General features: G+C 28.3%; 2 protein-coding genes across 3 annotated transcripts; both read right to left on the reverse strand.

The window, feature by feature from the left end:
• Positions 1–462: 462 nt before the first annotated feature.
• LOC107166949 (uncharacterized) lies at positions 463–3,517 on the reverse strand. The gene is made up of 3 exons (XM_015515805.2): positions 3,037–3,517; positions 2,706–2,957; positions 463–2,203 (listed from the first exon to the last, which is right to left on the reverse strand). The coding sequence occupies exons 1-3, from the start codon at positions 3,085–3,087 to the stop codon at positions 1,724–1,726; spliced, it is 783 nt and encodes a 260-aa protein (XP_015371291.2). The 5' UTR covers positions 3,088–3,517; the 3' UTR covers positions 463–1,723.
• Positions 3,518–5,991: 2,474 nt separating this feature from the next.
• Positions 5,992–12,206, reverse strand: LOC149054368 (ribosomal RNA processing protein 1 homolog). 2 transcript variants are annotated; one of them, XM_089230317.1, is made up of 8 exons: positions 12,073–12,206; positions 11,814–11,982; positions 10,824–10,903; positions 10,011–10,319; positions 9,220–9,402; positions 6,754–8,349; positions 6,391–6,508; positions 5,992–6,316 (listed from the first exon to the last, which is right to left on the reverse strand). In XM_089230317.1, exons 2-8 carry the CDS (start codon positions 11,965–11,967, stop codon positions 6,144–6,146), a joined length of 2,613 nt encoding a protein of 870 aa, XP_089086443.1. In that variant the 5' UTR covers positions 11,968–11,982; positions 12,073–12,206; the 3' UTR covers positions 5,992–6,143. The 2 variants fall into 2 exon arrangements, with proteins under 2 accessions (XP_089086443.1, XP_015371301.1); XM_015515815.2 differs by having other exon boundaries at positions 12,069–12,190.
• Between the last annotated feature and the right edge of the window lie 2,429 nt (positions 12,207–14,635).

The following is a 14,635-nucleotide window of genomic DNA, read 5'->3' on the forward strand; positions in this document are numbered from 1 at the left end:
AATTACAATTATTTATTCCAAATTTTGAATACATCCATTTTATCAGGATTCAATCTATTGATCCAAAACTTTGAATTAAATTTGGCTTCATTGGTTTTGAGATAATCAGCTATTTTTTCAATATTATCAACCTAAATAGTACAAATATACGGTGATTAATATTGTTAATAATTATTATCAAAACTCTTTTGTAATCCGGATCAAACAGATTGTAACTTTTGTTCTGATCCGAATGGCTCGGCACCAATTCAAATGTTCTGTATTTACTGTTATAATAACCTTATGATCGGACTTGAATTATTAGTTATACATTTGACATTGATACAATTCATCTTCATATTGGAGGATTCAAATAGGAACGAAATAATGTAATAAAAATGTTCTAGATTTATGTGTTGAAAATGTCTACAGAAGTTTTACTGCGTTTAGTTAATAAGTGCAATAAAAAAATCAAACCACAAATTCTGCGAAATAAAAATTATCATTATTATGGTCTTCAGACATAAAACATTTAATTATTCTTGTAAAAATATTTACAAGATAACAGTAGTGCACTCGTGCCATTGACTAATTAGTAATTAATGTCTATGCAATTGATAAGAATACCAATTAATTATAAATTTACAAAAACAAGTTTACGTGATAAATAATAAATCTAATATTATAGAGGTTATAATTATTTGATTTATAAAAAATAAATACATTTCACAAACATGGTCTATGGATATTGATTACTATGGAATATAATGTAAGCATAATTTCTAATTATAAATATTTTTAATCATCTCTTATAAATAAATCTATAATAATCAGTAATAACTAACAATATATTATGGCATTTAGTCATAAAAAATAACTTATCTACCATACCAAAGTATGTTTTTTTAACAATATATTTTCTTTTATACGAGACAATCAATTTCTTAATCATATCGTATAATTAACATTAATTCATTGGTATTAACTGTATACTGTATAAAACTATATTTTATATAAATTGTTATTTTAACTGTTCAAATGATTATTTTAATTCAACCAAAATATTATACATTTTTGATTTTATAGTTTTATCATATGTATAGGTAAAAATATGAATTATCAACAATGTTTTAATACAACAAAATTATTCAGTCTGAACAACCTTAGGAAATGTATGTGGCACAAAATTGTGTAAAACAAATAATAACATTGAAATTTCGGTGCCTCTGTTATACATATTAAATATGTACACATTATTTGGCAAAACTGGTTACAATTAACAGATCTTATGCCTATAGTAACAACTAACGTTTTAAATTTATAACAGTCATTATTTATCCCAATTTTTGAGAAAATATTTTAACATAATTATCTTAAAAAAAAATCTGTGTTGTGAAAAACACATCACATTAACTTTGGCATGATTATTAAATTAGTGAATTTATAAATTAACAGCTTATATTATTGGGAATTATTAATATTCCTTAGGATTTTAATATTAATTTATGACCTTAACACGACTAATTACTAATTTTGATCTAAAGAAGTCTCTCTCAAAAAAAAAAAAAAAAAAAAAGGAGGTACCAAAACAATAAAAAGTTGGGAAGCAAAATTATGACTCAAAACAAGAAATAATTTATGTAGACAACGAGCAAATAAAGATCCTCATAAATATGCTGGTGCTACACATTTGGTTGAATATATATTTATAATTGGTCTCCAAATTGTGTTGGTTCCAAGAACACTAAGGATTGCTCATCGTAGAATCATGCCTAGTTTTCCTGATGCCAGCATCTTCGCTTCCTCTAAGCATTTTCTGACTTAAATGCATTGTTTGATTGAAATCAATTGCTGTATAACTAGGTATTTCTGTGGGGGAAGTAGGTAACGACTCACTCTTCCTTTTAGGTGTGCAAGCAGCTATTTCCACTTCAGTATAAGTGGGTGTATCTTTGGGTAACTCAAATGGATCATTGAACAAATCGTCTTCTTCATTGTCGTTCAGCATGTTTACGTATGAAGGTCTTGGTAAAAATGCAGTATCTGGGTCCAGCATGAGATCAGGAGGTTGAAAGTTGCTGTTTGACTCGCTACAAAACCTTTGTCCATTGAAATTGAATTCGTCATAGACTTTTTCAATTGTATTAGTACTTGTATATGACTGACCAGAATAATTACGTACTTCAGAAGCGATATCTTTGACTGGATCTTTTTCACTTTCAATCTAAAACACGTACATTTTTCTTAATTAAAACATAGATATTAATGTATGATTAATATCAATTTTTGAGATAATATCATGCGTTAATGGCAGTGCCATTTGACAAGTTTTTAAATCTCAGGTCTGAATCCTCATCTAAATTATATTTTAACCTCATAACTCAATTTTGTATTAGATGTATTCAGGTTAACAGTTACTCACAAGAAAATTAAAACCAATAAATTCTACCTATACTCTGTTTCAAAAGAAAATATACCAGATTTAAGTAAGAAAACCGGTTTTGCCCGTGGCCGCCTGTTATGTTCTCTTTTGAAACAGGGTATATACAAATAGCATTTTATTGTAAATTTATAGGTCACTCCACGCGTTCAATGCTATATTTTGCTCTGTCAATTTTATTTAAACGTTTAGTTTAATTTTGATCGTTGAAATGTAAATGAATAATATGTTTGATTTACCTACTTAATGTTTATTAGTAGTTATATTCAACGGATGTTAATTTTACCTGTAGTTTTTCTTTGACGGCGTTGAAAATGTTTTTAGCGTCTTTACTTCTGAACGCAAATATGCCTTGGCCAAATGGAGACGAGCGGCCGGCTTCAAAGCAGAACATAAAGTCTTCGTATCCATAGCGGCGAATCGTGCTCAACGGCCATATTATAGACGGTTCTCCGGTTTTATGCAATATCAGGTTGGAAGTAGCGATTTCCATTTGGCCATGGTATTTTTCTCTGCCATTGTCGTCTATATTTATAACCTGCAGCCATTAGAGGTACGCGTTAATAATTTAAATTCGCAAACGACTCATCGGGAGCACTGATGTTGATAGTACTTACTTTGAAGAAAAAAGGTGGTAAAGTTTTTCTACTGCTATAAACACAGCCCATCGTCACCACAATTACATACCTCGAGTAACACAAATTTTAAACCAAACCTATCCTCTTGGTTATATATTATTACGAGTTAATTGACTGAGAGACGATAAACAAAAAAGGGAACAAAATGAACGATAACAGACAATTAGCGGGTTGCGATTTGTCACTCGATGGGAGTAGACAGCAAGCAGCTGCTACAGTGACTTAACCACTTAACTACTAAAACTAAATGCACACAGCACTACTGCACAATTACTGTTTATTTCGTTTATGATCTATGGCCTATGCCCTACTAGACCAGTGGTACCCAACCTACGGCCCGGCCAGCCAAGCTAGTTGTTTTAAAAAATAATATTTATTTGGTTTTTTAATTTGTTAAATATTGAGGAAAAAAAATTAAAAAACACCAACTAATAAACATCCATCGATCGATCACATGATACTCATATGGATATGATAGCATTATCGTTGTTGCGGCGGCGATCGTTAACTGTTATCAGTAAACTGGAACGAGCTGTAGACCATAGACCTTATACTCATAGACGGAGCATCACTGGTTGGCGGGGTTGGGTGGTGCAGTCATAGCTATCACCTTAGCAGTGTTGTCATTTCTGATAACATAAAATATGTTTATTTATTTATATTATTAAGATATTAATGTTGTAAAATAATTATTAGGGCTCGGGATTATGCATTTGCAAATTTCAAATTTGCAAAACATTTGTCCAGAAAGCAAATAGAATAAATCTGATTCATTATAAATTTGTTTTGGGGTGTCTGGATTTGAAATTTAAAAGTTTTTTGCACATATTTAAGCATACCTACCTATTTCCAACTTTTTCCTATATATGCATATTTTTAAAAATTTATACTGCATATTTTATCTTTTTTTATAAATTGGAATTTTTTTAATTATTTACATAATAAATTCATTTTGTATATGTATAAAAATTATTAATACAATTATGAAATTCAATTTTCTGTATAAGTATTTGTTTTTAAGGACAGCATTTAAACTAATGAAACTTAAAGACAAAAACCATTATAAATATATTATACCTAACCAAAGTAAAAAAAAGTTAACGGTGATAGATTTTTTGATATTTAAAGCATACTCATGATTTATGTCTTCTAAAAATTGTGAATAACTTACATTAACACACATTTTATATTGTTGGATGCTTAAATAGGTACATATATTTGTGATTTTAAGCACATAGTCCCAAGTCCAAAGCCCTGCTAATTATTATAAAAAATAGTCTAGACTGAATATATATTTGTCTATGGTCTAACGCAAGTTATAATTTTAAGTGGTGTAGGTATAGTTATACTAAAATTTAATCCATGTATTATAGCTATATAGGTATTTGATTATAAGAAATTTTAGTGTAATTCGATTTTGATATTTCAAAAATTCATATTTTTATTAAAAGTTAAAATGCTTATTTATAGAAAATTTAAATTCATACAATTTACATAAAGGTAGTCAACATAAATATATATATATATATATATATTCATTGAAAATATTTGGTTTCTGGTATATTTTGTGTTTTATTTTATTAAACATTTTGTGTTTAATATTTGGTAAAAAAACATTAAAAGATCGAAAAGTTCTTTCTGCTTCATGACATATTTCTACTATTGATAATACGATACGATAATAATAAGCGTTTTATGCACAACCTGGTTTGTCCTACGCACATGCGCAGAAGTATGAAACAACATGTGCAACGCAGCCATCGATTACCGCGGGAACTACTAGCTTGCTCCGTCTATGAGTATAAGGTCTATGCTGTAGACAGCTGATTGGATGGTAGGAGGTTCAAAACCATAGACAAGTATATTATAAACCATTGAGTAAGACTTACTCTGATCAAACCGTTCACCCATCATCACAAAACGAACAGTACAAAATAGCATTAATTATGTATCTATAAACATTTAAAACATTTGCAAAATATTTTTTTTTCTCTGACGAACCCTCCCACCATTTCAATTCCCTTCTAAGCAACATGGGAATAATAGTCAACTTTCACATAGCGCCAAGAGATTAGTTTTATTTGTTTGCGACAGTGTACTGTGTAGGAGTAATGGGAATATCATTCCACAATTATGCTTGCATAGCAATTAACTATTTTTTCAAATCCATTTTCCAAGAAGACCATAAACAGTTATTTAATTTGGCATTTATTGAGTACAGTCCGCCTGTTCCCATTCGGAACATTTGTTCACATTTCAAAAATCAAACAGCATTAATGTTAAAACAATACAAAAACGCTCAAATATTCAAAATATAAATTTACCACGATATAATAGTTGTCACGAGTTAAATAGCAGTGATGATTCTTTGTATAATATATGTTTCTCATTTTTTGTAAAATTTATTGTTCTCATGGACAATATTAAATAAAAATAATTTATATTTATACAAATCATAATTCTTGATTTATGATGGAAAGAATATAGCCATCAACAACAGCATTTTGTGCTGATACTCTGGCTAAATAATCCAAACTTAATATTTAAAATTTACAAAATGTAACATTAAAGGTGTAATAATTTCACTGAGAACATCATACCTGATATCCAGATATTGGTGAAAAATGTAACTACCAATAAAAATTTTAAAGATCACATTTGCCGTGAAAACCACCAACAGGAACAAAATAGGAGATACTTAAATGTCTTTTCAAGGATGTAATTGATCTTGATGAGATTTCTGAAGTTCTGTTATATTATCAGCATTTAGTGTGCCGAAGAGTTATGAAAAAATTAACTACAATGATAAGTGGTGGACTGGTGATTTGCATGATTTTACTCAATTTAAATTTAGAAAAGTTGTTCCTAAACAATAAACTTTTTAATACCTAGGCTTTTAGGTATTATTCATAAAGGTAAGTCACATAAAACATGTTCTTATACAATAATTTTAAGTTATTCTTTAATTAAAGTTTAAATACATTGGGATGGTTGGTCAAAATAAAAGTCATATAAATTAAATATTACAAATGATTACAACCAATGGTGTTGTCATTTTATATAAAAACAGGTACTTTAAAATTTAATTAAATGATAGATTTTCTAGAATTTTTTTTTGCAGAAGTTTTAGTGAATTTATAAAATGGATTAATACGGTTTGCATCTGGCGTCAATTTCAAAACTCCTTGAACTGGCTGTTTGGTAGCATCATGTGGATTTTGAGGTTTAGTCACTAATGATGTTCTATACTCCATAAACTCTGGAAAAAAAATATTAAAATAATTCACTATCGATTCAATTATAAGCAATAACGATGAAACAAACATTTTTTACCTTGCTCAACATTGTTTTTCAATTGAAATTCAACTCTTTTCTTAGCAGAATCAGTTTTAATTGACAGCCTTGAACTTTTTCTAGGAGTTCCAAAACCATCCTCAAAAGCTTCACTACGCTATGATAAACAAAAATAATGAATGCAATTTAATTTTAAGCAACAACATAGGTATAGTCTGCAACATGAAAAATGGCCTCTGATCATCATAAACTTAATGGCCGTTGTACCTCAATGATTCAAAATAAAGCGTCTTACAGCAACTAACGCACTATGTTTGATAATAAAAGGTAAAGGTAGGCTGAGCGCGTTGTGGTACTTAAGAGGCACTTTTCATGATGCGTACTATAATTATTTTAACTTACCACTTTTTCAAGTGCCTTATTTGAAATTTCTTCAGGTTTTAACATACTTATTTCTTCTCCTGCAATTGTCTTCCTACGTTTTTGTGATGCTTTAGTTACTGAAGTTTCTTTTGCTTTTCTTTTAGGTGTACCTTCATTTTGTCCATCAGGTTTTTTCTTGGGAATTATAATTGTTCTTCGTCGTAATACCCTTTGTTCAGGAGTAGGGCTTTTAGGGCTTTTAGGGCTCTTGGAACTCTTATCTGGTGTACTCACAGATGTTAATGAAACGCGTTTTTCTACTTGAACAGTTTCGTTACTTTTATCTTTTTTAGATGCAGAACCATCATTGTCAGCAGAAACTGACCAACTAGTGTTTACGATATTAGGTGAAGAAATCTTATCAAAGGGAGAGTTTGGTTTTTGAATATTCTTTTTATTTGGTTCATTAGCAATATTTGATACTAGAGATTTGCTTTTACTCAATTTCAGTTTTTCATCACTGCACACACTCCAGCTTTCATTGAGATTTGAATTTATTTTAATTTCATCAGAACGCCGTTTTAATTTGGACATAACTAAATCATCAGTTTGATTTTTTTCCTCAATTCCACTATCCGGTGCAAGACTTTTATCATTTAAAGGTGATGCATTTACTGCTGGTGATGCTTTGGCAGACTCAATGCATTTTTTAACCTTTTTAGACACAGACTCTTCATTGTCTGTTGATACCGACCAACTATTGTTCTGACTCGCATTCAAAGCATTAGGTGTACCAATGAGAGGAGAATTTTGTTTCAGAATATTTTTTTTACTAGATCCATCATTAATTTTTGAAATTGGACTTTTACTTTTGCGTTTATTAGAATTACTTTCTTTTAAAGATGAATCAACTGTTAAAGATTTGAAATTTGGGGTTAAAGAAACCTTTTTCTGAACTTTAGTTGGTGTTTTTTCTGTAGTCTCTGAAACTTCAACATTAAATCCTGCAGGTACCAGTAGTGGTGGTTCATCATCATTACCAGACACAGTGTTAGAGTCGTCAGTTTTTGTTTCATCTGATACTGTCCAAGATCCATTTAAATTGAAATTCTCTTTTAATGCATTGACATTATCAAATTTTCTTACTTTCCACATAGATTTTCCAATTTTTCCACGTTCTACTACTATTTCACCCATCTTATTAAGTTCTTTAAGACTTTTAAGGTCATTAACTTCACGGCCACTTTTTTTAATCTTAGAATCAACCATTTCTAACTTTTTAACTCCTTCTTTTACCATTTTAGATAAATATTTTTTCTTTTTTCGCTTTAATACTTGACTATTTAGTTTCAAGTCTTTTGGCTTATATGGTAGTATACCATCTCCCAAACGATTATACCATTTTACTAATTTAGTTATTTCCAATAAACATTTTCTAGTACAATCAACTTCAGTCACATATTTATTCAAAATCTTTGCTACATCTTTAGGATTGAACTTGATACGAGGTATTTCAACACTTACATTTCCAGCACGAGGATCTAATGGACTGTCATTTACTTCATTGGAATCACCATCTGCTATATCACCTTCAACCAATTCTAAGTCATTATAAGATTTGCCTGGTTTACCCATCTAAAATATAAAATACTGGAATTTAAGTATATTGTGAAACTACAATAATATAGTTACATATTAACTGTAGATTCATTTAAATATATGATTTGATATAAATAGATTGAAATTCTAACGAAAAATTAAAAATGTTCTAATAATATATCTGCCTTATTTCTTAAATCAAACTATGAAAATAAAATGTATTTTATTCAGGTATTAAAATTTAAGAAACAATTTTATTGAAATATGAATACAAGTACCTACATAAACATGCATACACTATAATATATTATATAATTATCATTATTATTGAAAGTAGTAATTACTTAACATCCCTAATAAATAAATTTCCACTCCTCATCACTTACACACGTATCACATATCTAAAACGAGGTTGTCCCCACGACCTCTTACACTAATCCACTTTTCAACATCCAAATCTTCACTCTACGACTTCAGTTACTTATACTATTGTAAATATGTAAATATCAGAATATTATTGTTATCTTAAAATTACCAATTGCTAATATTATCCTTAGTACTTTAAAACAAAAATTTAATTATCATGTTATAATGTTAAAACTATTACTATTAAAACTGTCAAACATCCCTAGATTTAGATAGCCATAGGCTAGGAATGTCTTGTTTAAAAAAAAATAAAAAAAAGTAATTACTATAAAAACTATTATTTACTCAAAAAAATGTTTTTAAAATTTTACTGATGCATACATTTTGTTTGAAAATTATTATAGATTAATAAGATATTTGAATAGTTTGATTCAGTTTTGTAAATATTTTTAAAATAAGAGGTAGGTTGGGATTTGAACAAACACTAACATTAATGTAGTAAAATAAACTGAGAAAGAAAATAGTTGTTAAATTACTCACTTTTCGCCAAGCTTCAAACTTAGCTTCTAACATTTCTAGATCAGGTGATTGAGATAGAAGATTTCTAAATACATTTTGTGTAACTTCTCTGATTAACATAAAGTCATTGAGCTCAGAAATGTAATGAAGGAATGAATCTAAAATAATGACTAATGCTTCAGAAGGCACTCTTCCTCTACTTACCTAAAAAAATATATTAAACAATTTTAATAATGATGTACATAAGGGGCTAGGTAAATAGCTAGGTAAATTGAGTCCGAGATAAGTTTGATACTTTTAGAAAGCGGTAAATTGAGTCCCGGAGAAAAATAGGTAATAGGTAAGTTGAGTCCCGGAAAAAATAAGGCAGTATAGGTAATTTGAGTCACAGGGAAAAACAATTTATATGCATTTAAAATTAAAAAATGTGCACTATAAAATTTTTATTTGTGATTTGTGGTCAATTTGTTGACTGCATGAAGGTATATGGTTTTGAAAATAGCAACATGCATTTTTATTGCATAAAAAATACTTATATAATTAATAAAAATGCATGTTGCTATTTTCAAAATCATATACATGCAGTCAATGAATGTCCACAAATAACAAATAAAAATGTTATAGTGCAAATTTTTAAATTTTAAATGCATATAAATTGTTTTTCCCTGGGACTCAAATAACCTACTACCTTATTTTTTCTGGGACTCAACTTACCTATTACCTATTTTTCTCCGGGACTCAATTTACCGAGTTAGGGTCATTTGGGACTCAATTTACTAACCCCGGTACATAAAACAAAAAAAAATACATACTTTAGCAAGTTCTTCTAAGAAAATTTCTTGTAAATGAGTTCTTAAACTAAGAGTAAATGATTTGAGAGCTCTGTATAAAACTTCACTAAATTTATTCATATATTCCAAATTCCAATCACAATTGACAAAGGTAAATAGTAACTGTCTTAAACAACGTCTCACCAACATCATAAATTTATCAATACGATGCTGACTTATTGACATCCAATCATCTTTGATGGTAAGAAAAAATGCATCCAAAAATAATATTTTACCTTGATAAGAAGTGCAACTATGGATAAGATTACTTATTTTTTCAGTAGCAGTTTCCTGAAATTTTTTTTAAATCAAATTAACTTACAATACTTACATAGCATTCTATATATATATATATATATATATATATATGGATGTATAATAAACATATATTAATTGTATCGCTAAATAAAAGTGTCCACTAATTTGATGCATGTGCTTTCACTGAATTTAATGATACAACTAGGATGATCTTCTTATAATCTTTAGATATAAGCATAGACCTTACAACATTAACAGGTCTATGGCTATAAATTAATTGTAATTATTAATTCAAGACATTTATTATTACAGAATATTTTAGTATTAATATTTTAATTAGAACATACAATTTTGAATAATTATTATGTTTCTTATGGAAAATTGATGTACAAAATAATACAATTTTAAGTTTCAATTACTATTTCAAAATACTTAAAAAAACAAATGATGAATAATTTATAAATATCCTGAAATAAAAGTATCCAATATTAAATGGATGTATGCATGCTTAATTAAAACAAATAAAATATTATTTACTTGAGGTAATGGTTTATCAGACATCCACATAAAGTAAAATAATCCTCTCCAAATAATCAAATAATCATTCAATTGAAATGCTAAAAAAATCCATTAAGTAATAATTAATAATTAATTTCAAATAAAGAAATAATGTATAATAGTAAAAGGTTTTTTTAATCTATCTTATACTTTCAAGTAGAGGTAGAACTTAATAAAACACATGAATTAAACATAGTAATCCCTTTACTAACACTTTCAGTTATCCACATTGTTTAAGTAATTATCCTAAGCGCCGTTCATACAATGTCTGGTTAAAGTAAACAGACACTTAACTTGGGGAATTCTGCTGGTAAACATCCCACTAACTGTCGATTAACTATTAACGGACAATTAACCAGACATTCTACATTAATGGTAATTGTTTTTTAAAGCCTTTTAATTATGCTATTGTGAAGACAATATACTTTTTCTTGACTTCATTTTTCAAAATAATGTTAATTGTGCACCTACTTATAGACTATTATATACTAAAGGTCTAGAGAATCAAATTACAATGAGTTTTTAATTTTGATCACCACCTATACTTATAGATTAGGTATATAATAAAATTATTATGATTTGATTAATATAGTATTACAAATTTAACCGAGATTTTAACTAATCAAAATCTCAGATTTTAGCCTTTAAGGTAAAATACTAAAAACTGAATACCTTATACCAAGTATTTATTACTTTTCTTAAAGGTAATAATATGAACATTTATATTTTATATTTTATTGGTGTTTAAATCTGAATTTCATTTGATATTTAGAAAATGTAATAACATTTACACGATAAAATTGAACTTTTAATGTCAAGCGTACTCATATTCAATACACATATCATTTGTGGGACAAATTACTTAATCCCATAGAGGTAAAACATACAAATAATATTAATATATTTAAATATGTATCAAATATATAATAAAAATAAAGATTAAGTGAATAAAGAGTAAATGTAACAAACCATCACTTGTATCTCCAGAATGTTTTAGTAACAGTTGTTTAATTTGTTTGATACCATCACTTCTAGTTTTGGGATCATTCGACGCCAATAACTTAGTGAGTTCAATCTCTTTTGCCACCAAATCTACTTTGTCTTCTGAGGCTTCGGTAGCCATTATTTGTTCTAGAATCTAGAAGTAATGTTTAAATTATAGGGAAACACGAAGGGGTGGGCGCAATTAATAACAATTTGTTAAAACTGAATGAAATCACATACTCACATTAAAGATAAGAGCACAACAATTTTGAAAAACAAGAGTGGAAGTAATGATTTTAAAGTAATATAAATATAATAAAATTAATAATTATATAAATTATTTTAAGTTATAACACGTGTGTAGCACGAATAAATAAACCAAAGTCTAGATAAACTTGTTATCACAACAATTCACTGCGTAGACCGTTATTTCTAACCATGTTACAAAACACAGACTTTGTAAATAACCTTACCTTTTATACAATGTCCGTGTTATATTTACTAGTGTTGGCGCGTTTTTGATCGAATATGTTTCAAATGTGTCAATACGTTCAACCAAAATGTGGCCATTTAATAATTCCACAACTGTTTAAGGTTGTCGGTTAAAGATCGGAGCATAGATCTTGTATACTTATGTCTATGGTTTGTGGAGGAAATTTGAATTTGTTTTGACTTTTTGAGGTGTATTGATTTGAAGTTTACAAATTATAAAACATATTATTTTCTATAAATACATTTTTCCATGATTCAATAATTTTAACCGTTTAATCGAAAACTCAATTTCTTTAGTTAAATAAATAAATGTTATTAAAATACAATTTTTACCTATTGTATAGCAATTACACCTATATACAGTGGGATTCACCAAGCACGCTCACCCCTTTTTTTTTCTTTAAAAATGAAGTTATTCAAAATCTGATTTTTGAAATCTTTAAATATGCTCAAATGCTATAATTTCAAATTCTTTAGATTATTTTTGTACCACTTAATGGGTATCATGTTTTTCAAATGTAAACCACAATTTTGACTGTAAATTTTTTTGAGAATTTTGATGTATTAAAATCAAATAAATTTCTGAGTAGTTTTTGAGTTATTTAACTATGTGTTCTAAGGATAAAAGTCTTCGCTTTATAAGATATGTGGTCTATGCCTCTATGGTGGATTTTAAAACATTGGTCATTAATATTAATCCATCAACATAAATAATTTGTAAAAACAACCAAAGTATCATAAATACTAATTCCAATTTAGTATGTGTATTTTATACTTTTGTAAAATGATTTTTAATGACTATTATTCTTTGTACAAACATTTTAATAACAAGGAAACTACTCATTCAAATTTTGATTTCGATACATCATAATTCTCCAAAAAATTATCCACTCAATAATTTACAGTAAAAAGGGTGTTCTCGTTTTAGAAACAAAAATTAGTATTGCCACAGGACATTTTGTATGTGGTACAAAAGATCTTAAGAACTTGAAAATATGGTCTCTGAGTATATCTAAAGATTTCAAAAATCAGATTTTGAATAATTTCATTATTAAAGAAAAAAAGGGGTTAGCATGCTTGGTGAATCAGCCTGTATATATATATTTGTTGCTTGTTTAAACTGTACTCATATGTCCAGTGGTGTAGTGGGGCGTATACCCACTTCTCTGTTTTTCTGTAAGTGCGTATACTTATAGAATAACACATGATACGCGGGTATACGCGTATGGAAATGCATTTATTCTATAAACCAATTTGATAAATAATTTTTTTTTAAATGTACAAACCTTATCGATTTGACGGTTTCTCTAATGAAAACAGTTGTTTATACAGTTATACTAAAGGTATTTTAGTATATATGAATGAATTACACTGTAATTAGACATTAATATCTATTATACAATATAGCCGCTGGTATCCTATAATTAGAGCGCGGATTTCTATGCAATTGCATATTTTTTTCCTTTTAATATTTTTGGATTGTTGTCAGTTATGTCCACGAATCATCATAATTTGAAGCTAATGGTGAAATTTTTTTTTACATATTTCTGCATATTTAAAGGTTATTGCATATTTTTGCATATTTTGACAAAATTCAAAATTTATTGCATATTGAAGCGAAAATTTAAAAAAATGTATAAAATAATATTTTGTCAAGTAGAAAAATTAAAACTAAATTTCATAGTCACTAAATATTAATTTATATATATATATTAATTTAAACCTTTGTAAAATAAATTTGATTGGACGCTGCTAATCGATGCCTTTATGCACTATCGACACTCTTTAAATCTAAGTTGTTGTCAAGAAAAACAAAAGAACATCTATATATTAGTTACATTCGCCCTGTATTGACATATGCATGTGCCACATGGGCAACGACAAAGGGCGACGATGAAAAACTACGTCAATTTGAGAGAAAAATTCTTAGAAAAATTTACGGACCTGTATTCAACAATGCGGAACAAAAATGGGAAATAAGAACCAACACCCAACTATACCAGCTTTACAAAAAAGAAGATGTGGTCCAATTTATCAAAGGGACAAGGATAGAATGGGCAGGCCATGTGTGGCGAGCTGATGGAAGTTTATTGAAAGGAGCACTGACATATATGATAAGAGGAAAGAGACCAAGGGGAAGGCCACGGAAAAGATGGAAGGATAGCGTCAAGGAAGTATTATATAGAAGAAATTGGAGGAGACTGGGAACAGGCATACAATAGAGAACAATGGAAGGAATTAGTTTTGGCGGCCAAGAGTCTAAATGGCTCGTAAAAAGCCTAAAAAAAAAAAATAAATAAATAAAATAAAATAAA

This window comes from Diuraphis noxia, unplaced genomic scaffold (genome assembly GCF_037042655.1).
Source record: "Diuraphis noxia isolate RWA-SAM2 unplaced genomic scaffold, SU_Dnox_SAM2 contig0007, whole genome shotgun sequence".
Taxonomy (NCBI): domain Eukaryota; kingdom Metazoa; phylum Arthropoda; class Insecta; order Hemiptera; family Aphididae; genus Diuraphis; species Diuraphis noxia.

Excerpts from the sequence above, each read along its gene's own strand:
- LOC149054368 (XM_089230317.1), bottom strand. The coding sequence starts at position 11,967 with ATGGCTACCGAAGCCTCAGAAGACAAAGTAGATTTGGTGGCAAAAGAG. Across the intron at positions 10,320-10,823 it reads CTGATAAACCATTACCTCAA|GAAACTGCTACTGAAAAAAT; the intron begins GTAAATAATATT and ends AAAAAATTTCAG. Across the intron at positions 8,350-9,219 it reads AGTTTGAAGCTTGGCGAAAA|ATGGGTAAACCAGGCAAATC; the intron begins GTGAGTAATTTA and ends TTTATATTTTAG.
- LOC107166949 (XM_015515805.2), bottom strand. The coding sequence starts at position 3,087 with ATGGGCTGTGTTTATAGCAGTAGAAAAACTTTACCACCTTTTTTCTTC. Across the intron at positions 2,958-3,036 it reads TACCACCTTTTTTCTTCAAA|GTTATAAATATAGACGACAA; the intron begins GTAAGTACTATC and ends TAATGGCTGCAG. Across the intron at positions 2,204-2,705 it reads CCGTCAAAGAAAAACTACAG|ATTGAAAGTGAAAAAGATCC; the intron begins GTAAAATTAACA and ends TACGTGTTTTAG.